The sequence below is a fragment of the Megascapheus bottae genome, chromosome 2 (genome assembly GCF_031878675.1).
Source record: "Megascapheus bottae isolate mThoBot1 chromosome 2, mThoBot2.hap1, whole genome shotgun sequence".
Classification (NCBI taxonomy): Eukaryota; Metazoa; Chordata; class Mammalia; order Rodentia; family Geomyidae; genus Megascapheus; species Megascapheus bottae.
Window position 1 is genome coordinate 68,452,919 of NC_143510.1, and position 19,452 is coordinate 68,472,370.

General features: G+C 35.1%; 1 protein-coding gene across 1 annotated transcript in view; it reads left to right on the top strand.

Moving 5' to 3' along the window:
• Positions 1-19,452, top strand: part of Ptprq (protein tyrosine phosphatase receptor type Q) — a 162,226-nt gene that overhangs the window by 27,936 nt on the left and 114,838 nt on the right. The window contains exons 10-17 of the mRNA XM_090357310.1: positions 3,965-4,142; positions 5,489-5,650; positions 5,755-5,934; positions 6,639-6,746; positions 9,039-9,320; positions 13,491-13,673; positions 15,196-15,297; positions 18,528-18,648. Of these exons, the coding sequence (XP_090213436.1) occupies positions 3,965-4,142; positions 5,489-5,650; positions 5,755-5,934; positions 6,639-6,746; positions 9,039-9,320; positions 13,491-13,673; positions 15,196-15,297; positions 18,528-18,648 (1,316 nt within the window). The remainder of the gene's footprint in view (positions 1-3,964; positions 4,143-5,488; positions 5,651-5,754; positions 5,935-6,638; positions 6,747-9,038; positions 9,321-13,490; positions 13,674-15,195; positions 15,298-18,527; positions 18,649-19,452) is intronic.

A 19,452-nucleotide genomic window follows, 5' to 3' on the forward strand; every position in this document is an offset into this window, starting at 1 on the left:
TGTTTTCAATTCTAATTCTTTTCAATCAGGTTTGCTCTTAAAATCAACACATTCCTCATCCCCCAACTGGAAAACTAGCATCTAACCTAATGTCTATCTTTTTGAAAGAGGCAAAGTAAGAAATATTCCAAACATTACACAATTGATTATTAAATTTTGAGTTGTTATGAAACCAATGTCCAGATTGCTACTCTGACTGCAGATTGTATGCAAGGAAAACAAAAATTTGAGAGAAATTCCCAGAGTTGATAGTATTCAAACAACCAACAATTCTCTACCATATACTCATTGCTATGGCAGTGAGTTAACCAAAATGTGCAGTTGTTGATGGAATGCTACTTAAGAGCTGTTCCTTTATAATTTATTTGACATGTAGTAGAAAATATTGAGAGATTTAATGTAAAATCCTAGTTCAAGGGGAAATTCTTTGTACCAACTCACTGTCCCATCAATAGTGCTTTATATACAATAAATTATCTAAGGATGACTGATTGATAGCAGAAACAGCTGTCTGGTTCAGGCCTACATTAGTTACTGGAATACCAGACCATCTCTGAACTATGCGCTTATGATCTCAGTCTTCCTTAATTTTCCTGTAGAGACAGAGTACAAATGAGATGCTGGAAGTTACTGGAAGATAGAAAGTCTTTGCTTTGTCCAATCTGAATTTCCCTTTCCAGGCTTCTTTATTCCAACCTGAGTAAATCTCATGGTTACACATTACTTTTTTCCTAAGATGCTTTTGTGGGTAAGGATAAAACAGGATTTAAGAGATTTGATTTTATATATCTCATTTGGGCCACTGGCTAGTTTCTTGAATTATTTTTCCCCTTCTTTTATCTCTCAGAAAATTCAAGGCTTAAAGATGTATGCATTTTTAGGATTTAAACTAAAATTCTTGTATTCTTGAGATTCCCTCCCCCTAGCATCTCCTTTATATTTACTTTTTTATTGAAAATGCAAAGTTCTTTGACATTAGCAAGATATTAGTAAATGTAACCCCCCAAAATATATTACAAAATTAAGAGAGAAGGCTATCAACACTTGTAAACATTCAAAAACTATATTATAAATTAATTATAAGTGTTGATGGGTGATACTAGGGCATACAGTTGATGAGTAGAATAAATTCTGTAAAGTAGGATTTTAGGAGATGTGTTTCATGAGCTTGAGAGTTGATAAAGGTGTAGTTTTTGTCATGTTTGTTGTCAAAACAATTTATTTTGTAAAATGTCAAACAGGTATAAAGGTGGAGAAAAGCCCACAGTACACAGCATATGTATTACCACCAGGCTTCCATAATGAACAGCATTCTGTCTTCCTCTAGCTGGCTCCCATTGTGGTTCTGCTGCTACAGAAATATTTTAAAATCCATGCCAGACATCACATGGGTTTTGCTTCTGTGTGCCTAACTAACATGAATATCTAAAGAACAGGGTCATTTTATGCATTTAATAATGCCATGACTAACATTGACAAAGTTACCAACCTCATCTCACATCATCTAAATACCTAGACTACATTCAAATTTTCCTCATAATCTCTCTGTCACTATGTTGACAGGCATATTCAAATTAGAATCCAAGCCAAGTAACCCTTGCATTGAGATTCATATTGACTTTCTACCAGGAACCTATTAGTATTTGTCTAAAACATCTTTTTTTACTCTTTATGCTGGGTTGGGATGGAGAAGCAATAGAGAAATCATGCTATCTCTACAGAAGAATCTCTACTATATACATATATATATATACATATATGTACATATATATACACATATCCCTAATCTACCCTTTTTATTTTTTTCTTTCTGTTCTTTATTGAAAAGGTGATGAGTAGGGGTTTGCAGTTAAATAAGTAGGATAATGAGTACATTTAAAACACAGTTAACCCATCCATTATTTTCTCCTGCTTACCTCCCCTCTGTTGTTTCTGTGATTCCCTTTTCCTTTCATGGGTCCAATAAACTTAAAAACAATAAAAGGGTACAGAAAGCAAAAGAGAAATACCTGCATACAGGGCATAGTAAGAACCTCTTATTTCCAATTCTTCATTCATACTGATATGCTTCATTATACATGATCTCATGAACTTAGCAATTGGGCTCTTGAGATCCCTGTTAGGAATATCATAGACATATTCTAGTTCTTACAAATGAGGGAAACTATGCAACCCTACTTGTCTTTGGGCCTGGCTTACTTCATTTAATGTAATTTCCCCAGGTTTTTCCAGTTCCTTATGAATGGGGCACTGTTATTCTTTCTGGTGGAAGTGCAGAACTCCATTGTGTGTGTATACATATCACATCTTCTTGATCCATTCATCTACTGAGGGGAATCTGGGTTAGTTACATATATTAGCTATGGGAAATAATGCTGCCGTGAACATGGCTGTGATGGCAGCTTCAGTATGGCCTTGTTTGTGGTGATTTGTGTAAATGTTCAAGAGTAGGATTGCTAGGTCATAGGGGAGCTCTACGTTTAGTCTTTTGAGGAACTGCCACACTGCTTTCCAGAGTGGCTGAACAAGTTTGCACTCCCACCAACAGTGTAGTAGCATTCCCTTTTGGCCATCTTCCTGCCAGCATCTGTTTTTATTAGATTTCTTGATAATGGCCATTCTAACTGGGATAAGGTGGAATCCCAATGTTGTTTTGATTTGCATTTCTTTTATGGACAGAGATGTTGAGAATTTCTTCACATATATATTGGCCATTCTTATTTCCTCTTCAGAAAATTTTCTCTTTAAGTCTTTAGTTTACTTGTTAATGGAGTGTTTTTTTCTGTGTTTTTTGAGCTGTAAGTATGTTTTAGATTTGGGATTCCTGTCTTTTGTATGGCTAGTGAAGATCTTCTAGTTTGTAGGCTATTCATGTTTCTAGCTGTGTCCTTTGCCTCACAGAATCTCTGCAATTTAATGCAATTTCATTTTATCCAGGCTTTCTCTGATTTTTTGTGTGTTTATGGATCTTTATTTAGAAAGTTGCAACCAGTGCCAAGGAACAGGTACCCTGAAAATATTACAGGAAGGGGTAGGAGATCCACTAGGGCTCCTTGGCTCTGGTTGAACCATTGCACCTGAGATTTTCACTTCAATATCTACCATTTAGGTGCCCTTCCTTCCTTCCTTCCTTCCTTCTTTTCTTCCCTCCTTTCTTCTTCCTTCCCTCCTTCTTTTCTTCCTTCTTTCTGCCTTTTTCTTTCTTAATATATACTATTTATTTTATTGTTAGGGTAATGTATAGGGGGGTTATAGTTACATTTGTCAGGTAGTAGGTGTAGTACTTCTTGCACATTGATACCCTTTCTCATGTTTTTGTCCCCATTTCCCTTTCCCCACTCCTCCAAATCATCTTGTTAAAGAACATTTAATATAACTAAAGATTGAATATTGAATATTTAAGAATACTTCATACACTTAAAGAATATTGCTTAAGTCCAGAACCCTGGATGGGTGTGTCATAAACCCTATTTGACAATTGTAACTGTTCAATTTTATTCTTACCTATAATTTCTCTTCTTTTTGTATATGTTACTATTGTTGATTACAAGAAGGCCTCTTACATTTGTTATACAAATAAAAATGCCGAGAAAGGGAAAATAAAACCAATTACAATAGTATGCCTAGATTACCTGCCATCAGGGAGGGTGGATATAGACCTCAAGGTATTTAAATTATGCATGCTTTCCTTGAAAATTTGTAATCTTAACATAAAGAAACTAGCTCATTACAGAAAATAATCCCTGCTTCTTTTCAAAATGCAGCATAGTTTTGTAAGTGATCACCACTTGTTATGATGATGCAGGGTTTTAGTCATTTGGGGATGAAACCTTGGAATGAATAGTAAACAACTGCAATGAAAATAATACCATTTTAAGAAAATGTGATCCAAAAATGATGTTTTGTAGTCATGGAGTGTAACTGTGCGTTCTCCGTCTTTGTAAACATCTACTTTCAATTGCAGTATATAAATGACCCCATGTCTCCAGAAATGATGAGCATAGTCGAGCCAATGATTGGATTTTATGAAGGCTCAGCAGAGATGTCTTCTGATCTGCATTCTCTGGCTTCTTTTATGTATAACAGTCACCCACACAACATTCCTGTGAGGAACAGAGCTGAAGACCATAGTCTACCCACTGGTAAGTAAAAATCTAATTCTGAATCAAGTAAGTTCAAACCAGTACTAGCTAGCACATATATGAACCTTGGCTTAGAGTTGAACCCTATTATTAATGGTCCATAAGTTGGAGTGGGATTCTTTTTTTGACTGCTGAATAACCTCATGCAACAAATGGAAATGCCACACAGGCAGGAGCTGCCCCCACTAACCCATTTGACCTTCTTCCTAGAGAAAGTAGCACCCTAGAGTCTCCAGCCAAGCTGCATAGACAATCAGTTATTACAGTTGCCAAAGCAGGTGTGATGGGGAGGGATTAACATATCTTCAAATCATTTACAGGCCTCACACTCTCTGCAGCTTTTGACTAATAGGCTTTCAAATGTCACTAAAGGTAAATAGGTCAGAAAGTTACAACTCTAGCCCATGGGATGATAAACAGGTGTAGATGGCCCCAAAGATGTGGTGATGTCATTAGTGTATTCACTTGTTCTTCAGGGTCAATGGATCTTCTTGTTTCTAAAAGAACAGTGTCATATGTGGCAAAGTAAAATTACTTGGTTAGGTGACACAGAGGTCTGTTATCTCTAGGTTTTATAGAACATTAAGCAATAAGAATGTTTTATTGCTTTGATTCTGATATTTGCCCTGTTTGAAACTAAAAGCACCATAGTATTCTATTTGTGGTAGAATTAGTAAAATAATCACATTTTGTTCAATCTATGTTTATATGCTTTATTGATCTATTTTTTTTCCTGCTTCAGAACAAATTGGAGGCGGTATTAAAATTAAGAAGCCCATGATTTCTGGCATAGCTATTTCCTTAAATGCTTCAAGTTTGGCTTAATTGCTAATTAGTTCTTGAAATACAAGTTCTAAGTTAAAATTGAATATACAAAATCCTTTGTAGGCATATATTGTGTCAGTTATCCATAAATGCTTGCTTTAAAGATTATTGAGACTAACAAATATAAGGTGACTTATGGATCCAAATAAAACTCATACTTAAAAATTCTGGTATTAAAGAGTATTGCTTTATACTATTGCCATTTCATAGTCTTTCCTTGGGTTTGTTTCCAGAAATAATCCTTAATTGGCCATTCTTGGAAGGTATTTTCTCCCAAAACTAGTAGATCTATGTTAGAAGACACTTGTTTATAAATATTATTGGGAATGTTGATAATTCATAATAGCATTCAACATGATATCCAAAAAATCATGGATTTCATGTTTACTGTTAATTATCCATACACCTGTTGTATACAGAAATATTTCAAGGGATTACTAAACAAAGCACTATTAAGTTTCACTGAGCAAAAGTAATTTTGACTACCAAGCCTGTTTTGTTTCCTTCTTGATTTCAAATAGTAACAGCAAGGAATCAGTATATCACTGACATTTCTGCTGAACAGCTGTCTTACGTTATCAGACGACTTGTACCTTTCACGGAGCACATGATTAGTGTATCTGCTTTCACCATCATGGGAGAAGGACCACCAACGGTTCTCAATGTTAGGACACGTGAACAAGGTAAGAATGTGTTTCCTTAAGAGCAATCGCATGTGAATGTTAATCTTGGGTACTATCATCAATTTTCTTTTAATTCATACTAATTCTACATTCTTTTTTTCAAGTGCCAAGCTCCATTCAAATTATAAATTATAAAAATATGAGTTCTTCATCTATTTTGTTATATTGGGATCCTCCAGAATATCCCAATGGAAAAATAACTCATTATACAATTTATGCCATGGAACTGGATACACACAGAACATTCCAGATGACGACTGTAGAGAATAGCTTTCTCATCACAGGTAGAACAAAATATGCTGTTCTTTTTTTCAGTCTTACTCTGATGGAAAAGACATGCCTCTGAATACATTTAGCATTACAAGACACATATTCCATATGGCTAGATTTTATTGTTCTGCATTTCTACCAGTATTATAAAAAACACTGACACTACTATACTTTTTCATTACCTAGATTTATCTAAAGAACATTAAAACTCATTTGATCATGAGTTTCACAGAAAATTTACTTGACCTAGGAATTAATGTCTGATTCATCAAAATACCTCATTATTGAAAACTTGAAGGAACAGGATGTGAAAATCGGCTGAATCAATTCAGCTGACCGGGTATCTGCCAGTTTTTCTTACAGTGCCCCAAATTACTTTTCAGCTTTAGATCATCTACATAATATTTAATTGGTAAACAAAATCTGACATTATATCTGAGGAAAGCTCTTCAAAAGGAAGAAATTTGGGTAGACTGGGGTTTTATGAATTCCAATTTAGGTAGCCAGTCATTTGTTTGCACTGGTCCTATAGCAAATGGCACTAATCAAGAATGTTATTTTAAGATTCTAAAATAGGGCTCGAAGTATGGTTCAAGTGGCATTGAGAATGACCAATGGCTTGGATTCCATCCCTGCTAACACACACACACACACACACACACACACACACACACACACACACACACTGACTTTAAAACATGCTTTGTTGTCCTTGTAGGTTTAAAAAAATATACAAGTTACAAAATGAGAGTGTCTGCCTCAACCCATGTTGGAGAAAGTTCTTTGTCTGAGGAGAATGATATCTTTGTCAAAACTCCAGAGGATGGTAAGAATAGCAAATGCAATATTAATTAATGAGAAAGGAAGAAGGAAGGAAAGAAAGAAGGGAAGGAAGGAAGGGAAAATTGGAGGAATGGAGAAAGGAAGGGAGGAGGAAGGAAAGTAAAGAAAATAGAGAGAGGAAGGGAGGGAGAGAGGGAGAGAAGAAAGAAGGAAGGAATGGAAAGTAAAAAAGGAATGCAAAGGAAAGGAATGAAAACTGGCTTCAATGAGCATTGTTGTGCTGGTGGATTTAGTATGTCTTTGTTTCTGGATGATTGGGTAAATGCCAAGTAGTGGAATTGCTGGGTCATAGGGGAGCTCTATGTTTAGTCTTTTGAGGAACAGCCCTAGTGCTTTCCATAGTGGTTGAACGAGTTTGCACTTCCACCAACAGTGTAGTAGTGATCCCTCCTGGCCACATCCCCTCCAGCATCTGTTGTTATTAGTTTTCTTGATTTTGGCCATTCTAACTGGAGTGAGGTGGAATCTTAGAGTTGTTTTGATTCGCATTTCTTTTATGACCAGAGATGTCGAGCATTTCTTCATATGTCTATAGGCCATTTTTGTTTCTTCTTCAGAGAAGACTCTCTAAGTCTTTGGCCCATCTTTTAATGGCACGGTTGTTACTTTGGAGATTAGTTTTGGATTGATTCAATTTTTTGAGCTGTTGATATATTTTAGATATGGGGCCTTTGTCTGTTGTATGGTTCGTGAAGATCTTCTCCCACTCTGTAGGCTTCCTAATTAGCTATGTCCTTTGCCATACAAAAGCTCTGCAGTTTAATGTAGTCCCACTTATCCAGCCTTTCTCTGATTTGTTGTGATTCTTGGTCCTTATTAAGAAAGTTTCGACCTGTGCCAAGGAGGTCTAGTGTATCTCCTATTCCTTCTTGTAAAGTTTTCAGAGTGTCGGCTTTTACCTCCAGATCTTTGATCCATTTGGAGTTAATTCTAGTGCAGGGTGACAAAGAAGGATCCAACTTTAGTTTTCTGCAGGTGCTAAGCCATATCTGCCAGCACCACTTGTTGAAGAGGCTGTGTTTCTTCCATTCTATTTTTTTTGGCTCCCTTGTCAAAGATTAGGTGGCCATAGGTCTGTGGTTTAATATCTGGGTCTTCAGTTCTATTCCACTGGTCTTCAGGCCTGTTCTTGTGCCAGTGCCAAGCTGTTTTGATGATTATAGCTCTGTAATAGAGTCTAAAGTTTGGTATTGAAATTCCTCCTGCACTTTTCTTTCTGCTAAGAAGTGTTTTTGCTATACAGGGTCTTTTATTATTCCATATGAAATTTTGGATTGCCTCTTCTATTTCTTTTTTTTTTGTTTTGTTTTTTTTTTTTGCCAGTCCTGGGCTTGAGCTCAGGGCCTGAGCACTGTCCTTGGATTTTCTCAAGGCTAGAGCTCTACCACTTGAGCCTCAGCACCACTTCTGGCTTTTTTCTATGTATGTGGTACCAAGGAATCGAACCCGGGTCTTCATGCATGCTAGGCAAGCACTTTAACCACTAGGCCAAATTCCTGGCCCTGCCTCTTCTATTTCTTTAAAGAATAGCAAAGATATGGAACCAACCTAGATGTCTCTCAGTTGATGAGTGGATCAACAAGATGTGGTATTTGTACACAATGGAATTCTATGCTGCTGTCAGGAAGAATGACATTGCCCCATTTGTTAGGAAATGGAAAGACTTAAAAAAGATCATATTAAGTGAAGTAAGCCAGACTCAAAGGAACTTAGGCTCAATGGTTTCCCTCATTTGTCATAATCAGTAGAAACCTTGGGCTCTCCTAGCAGAGATTTGCAATACAAAAGGCCATAGAGCATGACTCTAAATGAAAGGATCTCTAGGATATAGAAATATAAGCCATATACTGAATGATTGTTGTTCTTAAGGTACTATGTTATCTCTCATCTATTTGCTGTCCCTTGGTTATCTTATATTGTTACAGTATCTCACTTTGTTACCCGATCTATCGGATATATTTGTTTTTGATTATTTGAAATTGGATAGGTAACGGGGGAAAACAAGATGAGGGGTGGGGGTGGGGGGAGGGAAATGGGGACCAAGACATGAGAAAGGGTATCAATGTATGGGAATTAATGCACCTTCTATCTGGCAAATATCATGTAACCCTTCCATTAATTACAATAAAAAATATATGAAAAAAACAAAAAAAAACAAAAAAAAACAGAAAAAGAAAAGTGGCTTCATATGGCTATTGCTTCTATTCTATGCTTCTTTTTGTGTTGAAACAATAAGAAAAATGGATATTTTAAAGCTTTTATTTTCTCCTCCCAGAGCCAGAATCATCACCTGAGAATGTTGAAGCAATCGAGGTTTCCCCAAATGAAATAAAGTTAAAGTGGTCACCACCTAAAAAGCCCAATGGGATTATTGTTGCTTACGAAGTACTTTACGAAAATATAGACTCTTTGTTTATAAAGAACTCTTCCACAACAAACATAACATTAAAGGACTTAAAACCCTACACTGTTTATAATATTTCTGTCAGGTCTTATACCAAATTCGGTCATGGCAATCACTCATCATCATTCTTCTCTGTAAGGACTTTGGAGACAGGTAAGTGTTATGTTTCTTTTGTTGCTGATATTTAATAATGCATAAAAATGTAGTAAATATATCTCACAATTGCAGGATATTTATTTTTTTGTAGCCTAAGAACCTCATTATTGTTTTTTTTTGTATAGCCCAGAAATTTCTTGTCTTTTTCTGGGAAAATCTGTACTGGGCAAAGTTAAAAGGTAGTTTATATCTAAGGGAATTTCTGATTACATAAAGGAAGTGAATTCAAATAAAAGACAACACACCTGTAAATATGGCATTGATTAACTACTGGCTTTCTAAAAACAGATATATTAAAAGGAATAGATTGCTATACTTTAATGAGGTCTAGGTGTAGATGGCAGTATAGAGAAGCCCAGAATGGCATATTGCCATTAATACATTTGTATACACTAGCATATCACACAACATATTTACTTATAAGCTAGTTTCTTCTTCTTTTGTCATTATCTGGGCCAGCTTATTTAATTTTTTCCAGGCCTTTCCCCTTCTTTACAAATGGTGAAATATTATTCTTTGTAGTGGATGAGCAAAATCTATTGCATATGTCTATATAAATATATCTGTATACAATATTTTCTTGATTTATTTGTCTGTCCATTGAGGTACATCTAAAGGATTTATTAGTAGGTCAATTCCATAATGTATACTGAGAGTTCAGAACTAAATGTAGAGTAACTCTTTTTAAAAAAAATAGGTAAAGAATTCTAAGTCTTAAAATTTAAGAGAAAGAAATGTACATTTAAAGAATAAATATTTATTAATTAGCTACTATTAAACATTATTAAATTTTCATTTTCATAGCTTATACCTGGCCAAATATCAGTATGATATTTTTATCCTATTCTATATGAATTGACCAGATATTACACATGAAGTTTTGTTCTTGACACTGAAGAGCTAGAAATACAAGAAGGCTTACATTTAGGTGAAAGTATTCTCTTGAGACTGAGTAGAAATGAAACACAATGAAATGACACAAATGTGCTCATAAGTGATGACAATTATAGTTGCAGTAATATGAAAAAGGAGAAGGAAGTATTTTACATCATTAACACTTGAAATACTTTTTAGGCGCACTTAATTGATATTGAATTATCTATTGACATGCTCCTTACTTTTGTAGAGGTTATACCTAAGTCAATGTTTTTGAGAAAAAGATCTGCTTTTTGGTTAAAGGAGACACACATTTTACACTAGGTTAAGGAAAGAAATGAAACAATTTTGAAGGCCTCTGAAATACCATGGGCTCTGCTAGTAGCTTTTACACAAATTGTCTTTGTAACTCTAAAAGAAAACATTGAATTTTGATCCTCATTGTCTCATGAAAAACTGATGATCTGACTAGTTCTTTCTTTCAATAGATATTTGTACTATGCCAGGATCCACTGAATATTTAGCAGTATGGAAGGAAACGATTTCTTGTCCACTGAAAGTGTACTTTAGCTGTTGTTTAATTGCTTAAGCTATTGATGAACTTAATGTCATCCAACTGATAAGTCATGGAGCTGGAGTTAATACTAATCTCATCTGACAATACTGTTCAGTTCTTTTCAGAGTCATCAATAAGATGAAAAGTTAAGCCAGGTGCTGGTGGCTCATGCCTGCAATCCTAGTTACTCAGGTGGCTGAGATCTGAGGATCATGATTCAAAGTCAGCCTGGGCAGAAAAGTTTCTATGTGACTCTTTGGGATTTGAACTCATGGCCTTCCTGCTTGAGAGGCAGGTACTCTACCACTAAGCCACAGGACCAGGCCCCCATGCAATTCATATCTCCAATTAACCACTGATAAACTGGAAGTGGCACTGTAGCTCAAGTGATAGAGCATTAGCCTTGAGCACAAAGAGGTTCAGGGACAGTGTCCAGGCCCTGAGTTCAAGCCCCGCAAAGAACAACAGCAACAAAAAAAGTTATAGGATGTACTTTCAGTCTTTCTGTTAATTGTTATAGTGATATTTTTTATGTGTGGGCTTTTTATAGCATAAATAAATAACATTCTAAATTAAAAATGACTAGATTCATGAATGTTTATCAACTGTTTTACTAAGTGATCACCACAGCAAGGATATTTTGTTTTAACTATTAATTATAAAACACCTTTTGTTTTCTGATTATTACCTGTATATATTCTCTTAGTACTGGAAAGTAAATTTAATTTTTAATTTATTATATATATGAATTTAATTAGATCTCAAAGATAATAAACTCAAGTGAATTTGTAAATATAATTTGAGATATAATTGAAAATGAGAATGTAATTCTGGACTATATCTTAGAAAACATCTAGGACTTTGTGTGTGTATACTTTGTGTGTGTGTTTGTGTGTGTATTTGTTTGTATGTATGTATGTATGCCAGTTGTGGTGCTTAAAGTCAGGGCCTAGGCATTGTCCCTGAGCTTTTTTGCTCACTGTTGCTGTTCCACTACTTGAACCACAAATCCACTTCCCCTTCCAACTTTTGGGCAGTTCACTAGGGATAAGCCTCATGGATTTTCCAGCTCAGGCTGGCTTCACACTGCAATCTTCAGCTCTCAACCACCTACAGCTGGCTAGAACTTTTTTTTTTTTTCCAGTCCTGGGCTTGAGCTCAGGGCCTGAGTACTGTCCTTGGGGTTTCTTAAGGCTAGAGTTCTACCACTTGAGCCTCAGCACCACTTCTGGCTTTTTTCTATGTATGTGGTACCGAGGAATCGAACCTGGGTCTTTGTGCATGCTAGGCAAGCACTCTACCACTAGGCCAAACTACTGGCCCTGGCTAGAAAATTTTATAAGCAAGGAAAAGGTACAATTTGAGTAAAATGACTCCTAAATTATAGTAGAGGAAAAGAACTGTTGAGGATTGATGATTGGACTCATTGGCTCATTAATAATGTTGGTGATAAACAGTTTATGCAGACCTCTCTGGCCCTCCTTCTCAGTGTGCAAAAATAGACTGTCTTGACCCTTGACTTTCAGATGCCAGAAGTCTACTGATGGACGGTTGAGTCCAGTGCCTCTCCTCCTAATTTTCAGCTCTCTGTCTTAACTGGATGTTATGTCACTATTCACCTTTGTTAATAAAGAAATGCAAGGCTACCAGAGCTCATCAGTACTTTTTAAGGCAGAGTCAGCTTCAGAAGCAGCTTGCAATGTTAGACTTTACAATGTGACTTTTCAGTGCATGTGTGTGTCAGTTGTGGGGCTTGAAATGGGGCCTGGGTGCTATCCCAGAGCTTCTTTGTGCCCAAGGCTATCACTCCACCACTTGAGACATAGCACCACTTACATTGTATTTTGTTTGTTGGTGTCTTTCTGAGTGGTTAATTGGACATAGATTTGTAGTGACTTTTTTACCTTGCTTGGAACCTTGATTCTTAGAACTCAGCCTCCTGAGTAGCTAGGATTACAGACAGGAGCCACTAGCACTCGGGCTACAATGGTTTTCTTTTTTTTTTTTAATTTTTTTGGTCTTTTTATTTTATCTCCTTTGGCCCTCAATGATTTCTACTTTTGTTGTCAGCTTTGCAATTCTTGAAGAAAAAAATTTTAATGTTCGACAGAGTTTCGGTTATTTCAAGTCAAACATTCATTCAGTATTTTGTTCAATATATTTTGCCAGAATCAGGAGCCCAATATCTGATTTTCATTTTTGAATATGCATAGATTAACAAGTTTTTAACATTACATTAAATACAACAACGGTATCAAACATAGTAAGCCAATGTGTTATTAATGGTACCCTGCTTTTATAGGAGATGATTTTATTATCAGGTCATGTGATGCGGTCTCATTTCTAACACAGGTTTTTTGTCTGCCTTAGTTCCTACCTTGAGCCCAAACTAGTCCTTATAAGAATTATTAGTAAATAGTACAATCAAATTTAAATACTTTCTAGCATTCTTTTTGGCATCTAATTGTTCAGTAGTACAAACTAACTTGTAATTAGTATTTTAAATCCTTTCTGAAATATAGCATCAAGTATTGTTATGCAGAATTACACTTTTTTATTTGAGATCAAGCTTGTTACATGCTTATCAGTGCTACAGTTTACCTACACTTTATGTCATGTAGGGCATATATTATAAAATTGTGAATAATGTTTGTGTATAAATAATCTAGCACACTTACATGAAAATGGAAGTAGAATATAATTTTTGAAGGAAATTATTTTAATTTATTTTGCAGTGCCTGGTAGTGCACCAGAAAATATCACTTACAAGAACATTTCTTCTGGAGAGATTGAGATTTCATTTCTCCCTCCAAGTCATCCCAATGGAATCATACAAAAATATACAATTTATCTCAGGAGAAGTAATGGAAACGAGGAAAGAACAATAAATACAACCTCTTTGACCCAGAACATTAAAGGTGAGGGAACAAATTTAATAGTGGATATTTGCATTCGTGTTGTCACTGTGGCCATAAAATGTTAGCTTAATAATATATTTAAATGTGATTATTTTTACATAGGGCATTAAAATTCTTTTGGGTAAAATGAACTAAGTTTGTTGCAGGTCATGAAAGAATATTCTTGGTCAGTCCCTTTCCACATAATTCAAAGATTTGTCTTCATAATAGAAGGTACTACTGCTAAATAATTGTATTTTAGTCTTAACATTAGGAAGATTATTGAATTTAAGGTCTTTCAACTTCACCTTTCATTAATCATTAAGAGGCGTTTGATTCCTTCCTTCCTTCCTTCCTTCCTTCCTTCCTTCCTTCCTTCCTTCCTTCCTTCCTTCCTTCCTTCCCTCCCTCCCTCCCTCCTTCCTTCCTTTTCCTTCCTTCACTTTCTTTCCTTTCCTTGCTCTCCCTTAAAGTCTCCCTACCCCTCCCCGCCCCTCTCTCTTTAAGATAAGTCTTGCTATATATCTCAGGCTAGTCATAAGTATTACTTGTCTTGAACTTGGTAATTCTCTTACCTCTGCCTTCCAATTTTTGGGATTTAAAATGTTTCTTTCCATACACAATTTTAAGGACTTCTCTTTCTTTTTTAAAATTATTTACATTTTGTTCTTACAGAACAACACGAATCAGGTGATGAGTACATTTCCTCTGTACAGCGGCTTCTGTTCCCTCCTTCTCTCCTAGTCCCTCCCTTCCATTCTCACCCATGATTTGTGTAGTTCACTTTCATCAATTTCCAGTTAGCTCTACTGCTGCACTTTTCCACCTTTCTCCAAACCTTATAAAGATGTACACTTGACTATACCATACATAAGATAAAGAAGACAGAATCATTGAAAACTAAAAACTGAAAAAAAGAGGTCTCTTGTTTCCGTACCTTTGAGTTCATTTCAGCATATACATTATTTAATATAAATGAGAAGAGGCACTTAGATATTGTGCCTTTGAGTTTCTCTCCTAAGAATATCCTCTTTTGTTCTCATTGTGTGTGAGAATCTAGAATCCTGTAGAATTTATTATATCCCAGTACATTTTAGATCTAGTTTCCCCATATCAGAGAGAACATGGGCCATTTGTCTCTCTGAGTGTGACTTACCTCACTTAACAGGATTTGTTCTAGCTCCATGTTTCCCTGCAAATGACATTATTTTATTCTTTCTAATGAATGGCTGTGTAAAATCCTATTGTGTTTAGGTACCACATATTTTTTTTTGATTCACTCATTTATTGTGAGACTTCTGGGCTCTCTCTCTCGGCTATTGTGAATAGTGCTGTTATGAACATGGATGTGCAGGTCTTCTTATAGGACCCTGAATCCTGATGCCCAAGACATTTCTTTTTTTCATATATTTTTATTGTAATTAATAGAAGGGGTACATTATATTTGCCAGATAAGAGGTGCATTAATTCACATATATTGATACCCTTTCTCATGGCCCAAGACGTTTCTAAGTGTCAATTTATCTTTTTGATTTCTACTTAGGACTGAAGAAATATACCCAATACATCATTGAGGTATCTGCTAGTACACTCAAAGGTGAAGGAGTTCGGAGTGTGCCAATAAGCATATTGACTGAAGAAGATGGTAACTATAGTAACACTGATTGATATATTTTGATTCCATAACATTTCAAGAAACATTTATATATAGATTGAACCCTAGTATAAAAATATGGTGCTATGTTTATCTACAAGCACCATATAGGAGATTTATTGTGATGCAAAAATGTGAGTGAATCCAGATTTACATTAAATAAAATCAGAAGTAAAATGTATTTTTTGCCTTTGTGTAAAAATAAATTTTGATTGGAATTTTTATGACCATTTGGTTTCAACAGTTTGAACATTATGCTCTGTTTTACAACTGTATTTTTCAACTTTTGCATTCATAAGAATGCAAAATCCATTGCATAAATTTTAAAATAGATTTTGAAAATGACAAACTTTAGTATTTTTATGACATTGGCCCCAGAATGTTTAAGTGTAATGTAAAATCAATCTTACTACTTAGCCACTTTATGTTAGTACCTCACCAGTTTATAGAGATTATGATTTTGTGCAGTAAATTTGTGATTAGAATTTACATATTATATTTTAAACATTTCTTATTTCAAACAGTTGCTTTTTATATGACTGGATTTCCTGTACTTATGAGGGTTGAAGAATAAGCCATAAGGTTAAGTCATAAGTGTTTGTGGAGTATTCTTTCTTTTCCCTTGTATCTTTCTTTCAAGTCCTCTGGAGTTAGTTTTTGTTCTGTTGGTTTAGACTTATTCATCAGAGCACAGCGTCCACAAGACCCTTCTGGAAAAGAGGAACACTTTGCATTGCTCATTTGACACAAAATAATATGGTTTATATTTTTAATCCTCTTCCCTGTTTGGAAACCTTTCCCTGTTTTTACTTCATTTCCCAAAAGTCTCCTGGCAGTACTGGCAGAGATGCCTCTATTTGATACTTTTGCTCTCCATCAAAAGTTCTCTCTGAATTTTTTTTTCTTTGAGTACATTCTCCTTGCTCTCAAAGTGAAAGTTAACTTAATGAATTAATCTTTCCCAGTAGATTAATAATAAAAGGATATGCAAGATAGTTTAGCTCACTCTGCCTTAGAACTGTTAAATCATTTTAGCAATATCTTTCTGAAAATAGTGCCAGGTTTAAATATGTGATTTAATCAGATAGTCCTAATGATGAGAATCTGAAGGAATTGGGCAAGTAATGAACATGTATTTGGAACAGGCAGAGATTGTACCACTCACATAAATACTTCACAATTGTATTAAGTGTCAAAAAGCACTCAGGCTGTTAAAAATGTCGGTTTCTGGGGCCGGGAGTTTGGCCTAGTGGTTAAAGTGCTTGCCTAGCATGCATGAAGACCCGGGTTCGATTCCTCGGTACCACATACATAGAAAAAAAGCCAGAAGTGGTGCTGAGGCTCAAGTGGTAGAGCTCTAGCCTTGAGAAAGTCCAAGGACAGTGCTCAGGCCCTGAGCTCAAGCCCAGGACGGGCAAAAAAAAAAATGTCGGTTCCTGGTTGGGAGAATGCAGTTATAATATTTAATAACTTAATGGAAAAATGGTGCTAAGAAAATGGAGGGGCAGGGTGGGATTTAGATAGATGTGGGAAAGATGAAAGGAGTCACATGATCAAGATGCTCTGTAGTCATAAAGTGACAATGAACTGAAACCCCTTTGTACAACTGTTTAAAAGGTAATAATTTAAAAATTGTGGATTCCCAAGGTAAATGTTCATAGAAGTACTGAGCCACATTGTATGATTTTGGAGGCACAGGGTAAAAAACAAGAAAGATTCTCTTCCTCTCTTGAAAAGTAACAGCACATCGAGAATGGGTTGAACTTTACTGTGCTAGGCTCTCAAGGAGACTGAAGTTTGAAGAGGAGCTCTTTGTTAAAAAAAAAAAGCACAGACAATTTTTCTCATTTTATTTACGAGTTTAAGTATTTCCAAAAAATATTCATTGAGCCTTAAGAGGGACCATAATTATTCTGGACCACTAGGGGAATGGGAATATAATGTGGAAGTTGAACCAAAGGTGTGACTTGAAAGAGAAAATAAAAGTAGCAAAGGTGATATTTTGCCAAAAAAATTAAATGAGGTGATATTTTTTTAAAGATAAAATATGACCAGATTATTCCTTTGATGAATGAGAGGTCTCCTTTGTTTGGAAAAACAATTCTAAATGACAGAAAGCTCTATCACAATCAGTATTTCATAGCATTTTAATTTCAGTTCCATTGAGAATAAAATTAAGTTACTAAATACAGCGGTCACATTTACTTCCTTTATTCATCTCAGAAATCTTTGCTTAACAAACTTATTGTTTCTAAAATAACAGAATGCACACATAGCTCTATCTGAATTTATTTGGATTCCAAAAAAGTTGATATAATTCAGGTAGCATTTTTTAATTACTAGAAACAATGACCTATATAGAAGCTACACTATCATTTCACATAGTTTAAAGATTCAGCCAAATTATCAGAATCTGTATAAGCTACATAAAAGTTAATTTTCTACCTGTAATTTAGATAGTGAGCCAAATTTATTATTTTGTATTCTTATAAATTATAACATATAATAACTTTTTAAATTATGTTTAAGTAGTTGTACCAAGATATTACCATTCTATAATATTCTTTATAAGAATGCAAAATTATTTGTATCCTTCTATAACAGAATTACTAGTTCCAAAATTGTCTTCTTGTTTTTGTGCTACACTGGGGTTTCCTTTGGAGACTATTCAATTTGTACTCAGTGAACAGATGTTGCTATTAGTTTACAGTTTAATAACCCCACAGAGACTGAGGAACATAGTTTTCATTGGTGAGGTCAGTCATGGTAACTGTTTCTTTCAGTGTCAAGCTATCGATTTCCCACTTCTTAGATGTGTAATACATTTTTCCTCCAACTCTTTTTCATGGTCTCAAATGTAGCTTGATTCTCTAGTCTATTTATTTATTCACCCTAATCAAGTTTTTGTCCTTGTTAGGGTATGATGCTTTACTAAAATGTATTTGAACAGTAGGTGAATCAGGGTGGCATACCCATCTTATGTTTTCTCATGAAATAATTGTTTCCATTGAATCACAGAAACAGATGTTCTAACACCACCGTGCAAAATCTTCTTTTATCATATCATTTGAAAATAAACATACTCTGAGACTTGTGGTAAAGAGCACTGAACCCAACTCATTTACCAGGAAGTTTATCATGTAAAATGTGCGCATTTGCATTTTAACCATTTTCCAATATATAGCTGGTGAAATGAATTCTTCTATACCCGAATTTTTCAGCTCCTGCTTCTCCCCCTCAAAACTTCTCCGTGAAACAGTTGTCTGGTGTCACTATGAAGTTGTCATGGCAACCGCCCAGGGAGCCAAATGGAATTATCCTCTATTACACAGTTTATGTCTGGTAAGAATTTTTTGGAAGTAGTTCTGAGAACAAATATTAATCTGTAACATAATAAGAATGGAGGTTTTTATTTCAGAATCCGATGCCACTTAGGAACCTGATTATTAATAGGCTACTTAAAGCGCTTTGGTTAAGTGGCAAATATACTTCATGCTTCACAGCACTAGTAATATAATTTTTGCTATTAAATCTAAAAGACAATTCTTATACATCATTTATACTCTTAAAAGTCCAACTAATAACTTACTTGATTTGCAAGAATATAATTTTAAGCTCTTTTGATGATTTATACAAATACTCTGCTACTCTTTAAGTTTTAATAATCAAAATAACTCACTTTAAATTTAACTATGAGGTATTTCTTTAAGATTCTCTTAAGGCAAACTTTCCACTATAAGTTAGAATATTTACTTAGTGTCTCATAAACAGTTTTTCTTTGATCAGTTATTTATCCTTCAGTTTTGAAAGACAAAATTTTATAGTGTCACTCATATCAGCTGTATTGCTTCAGTAAAAAATCATTACATTAAGGGTCTGGGACTTTGTCCTAATGGTAGAGTGCTTGCCTAGCATGCACGAAGACCCAGGTTCGATTCCTAGGTACCACAGACATAGAAAAAAGCTGGAAGTGGTGATGTGGCTCGATTGGTAGAGCTCAGCCTTGAGAAAACTCCAAGGACAGTGCTCAGACCCTGAGTTCAAGGCCCATGACTGACAAAAAAATTAAAATTCATTACATTAAAACCTTACTTTGATCTGGCATCAAGTCTTGGGAAGAGAATTCACCAATTATTGAACACATTT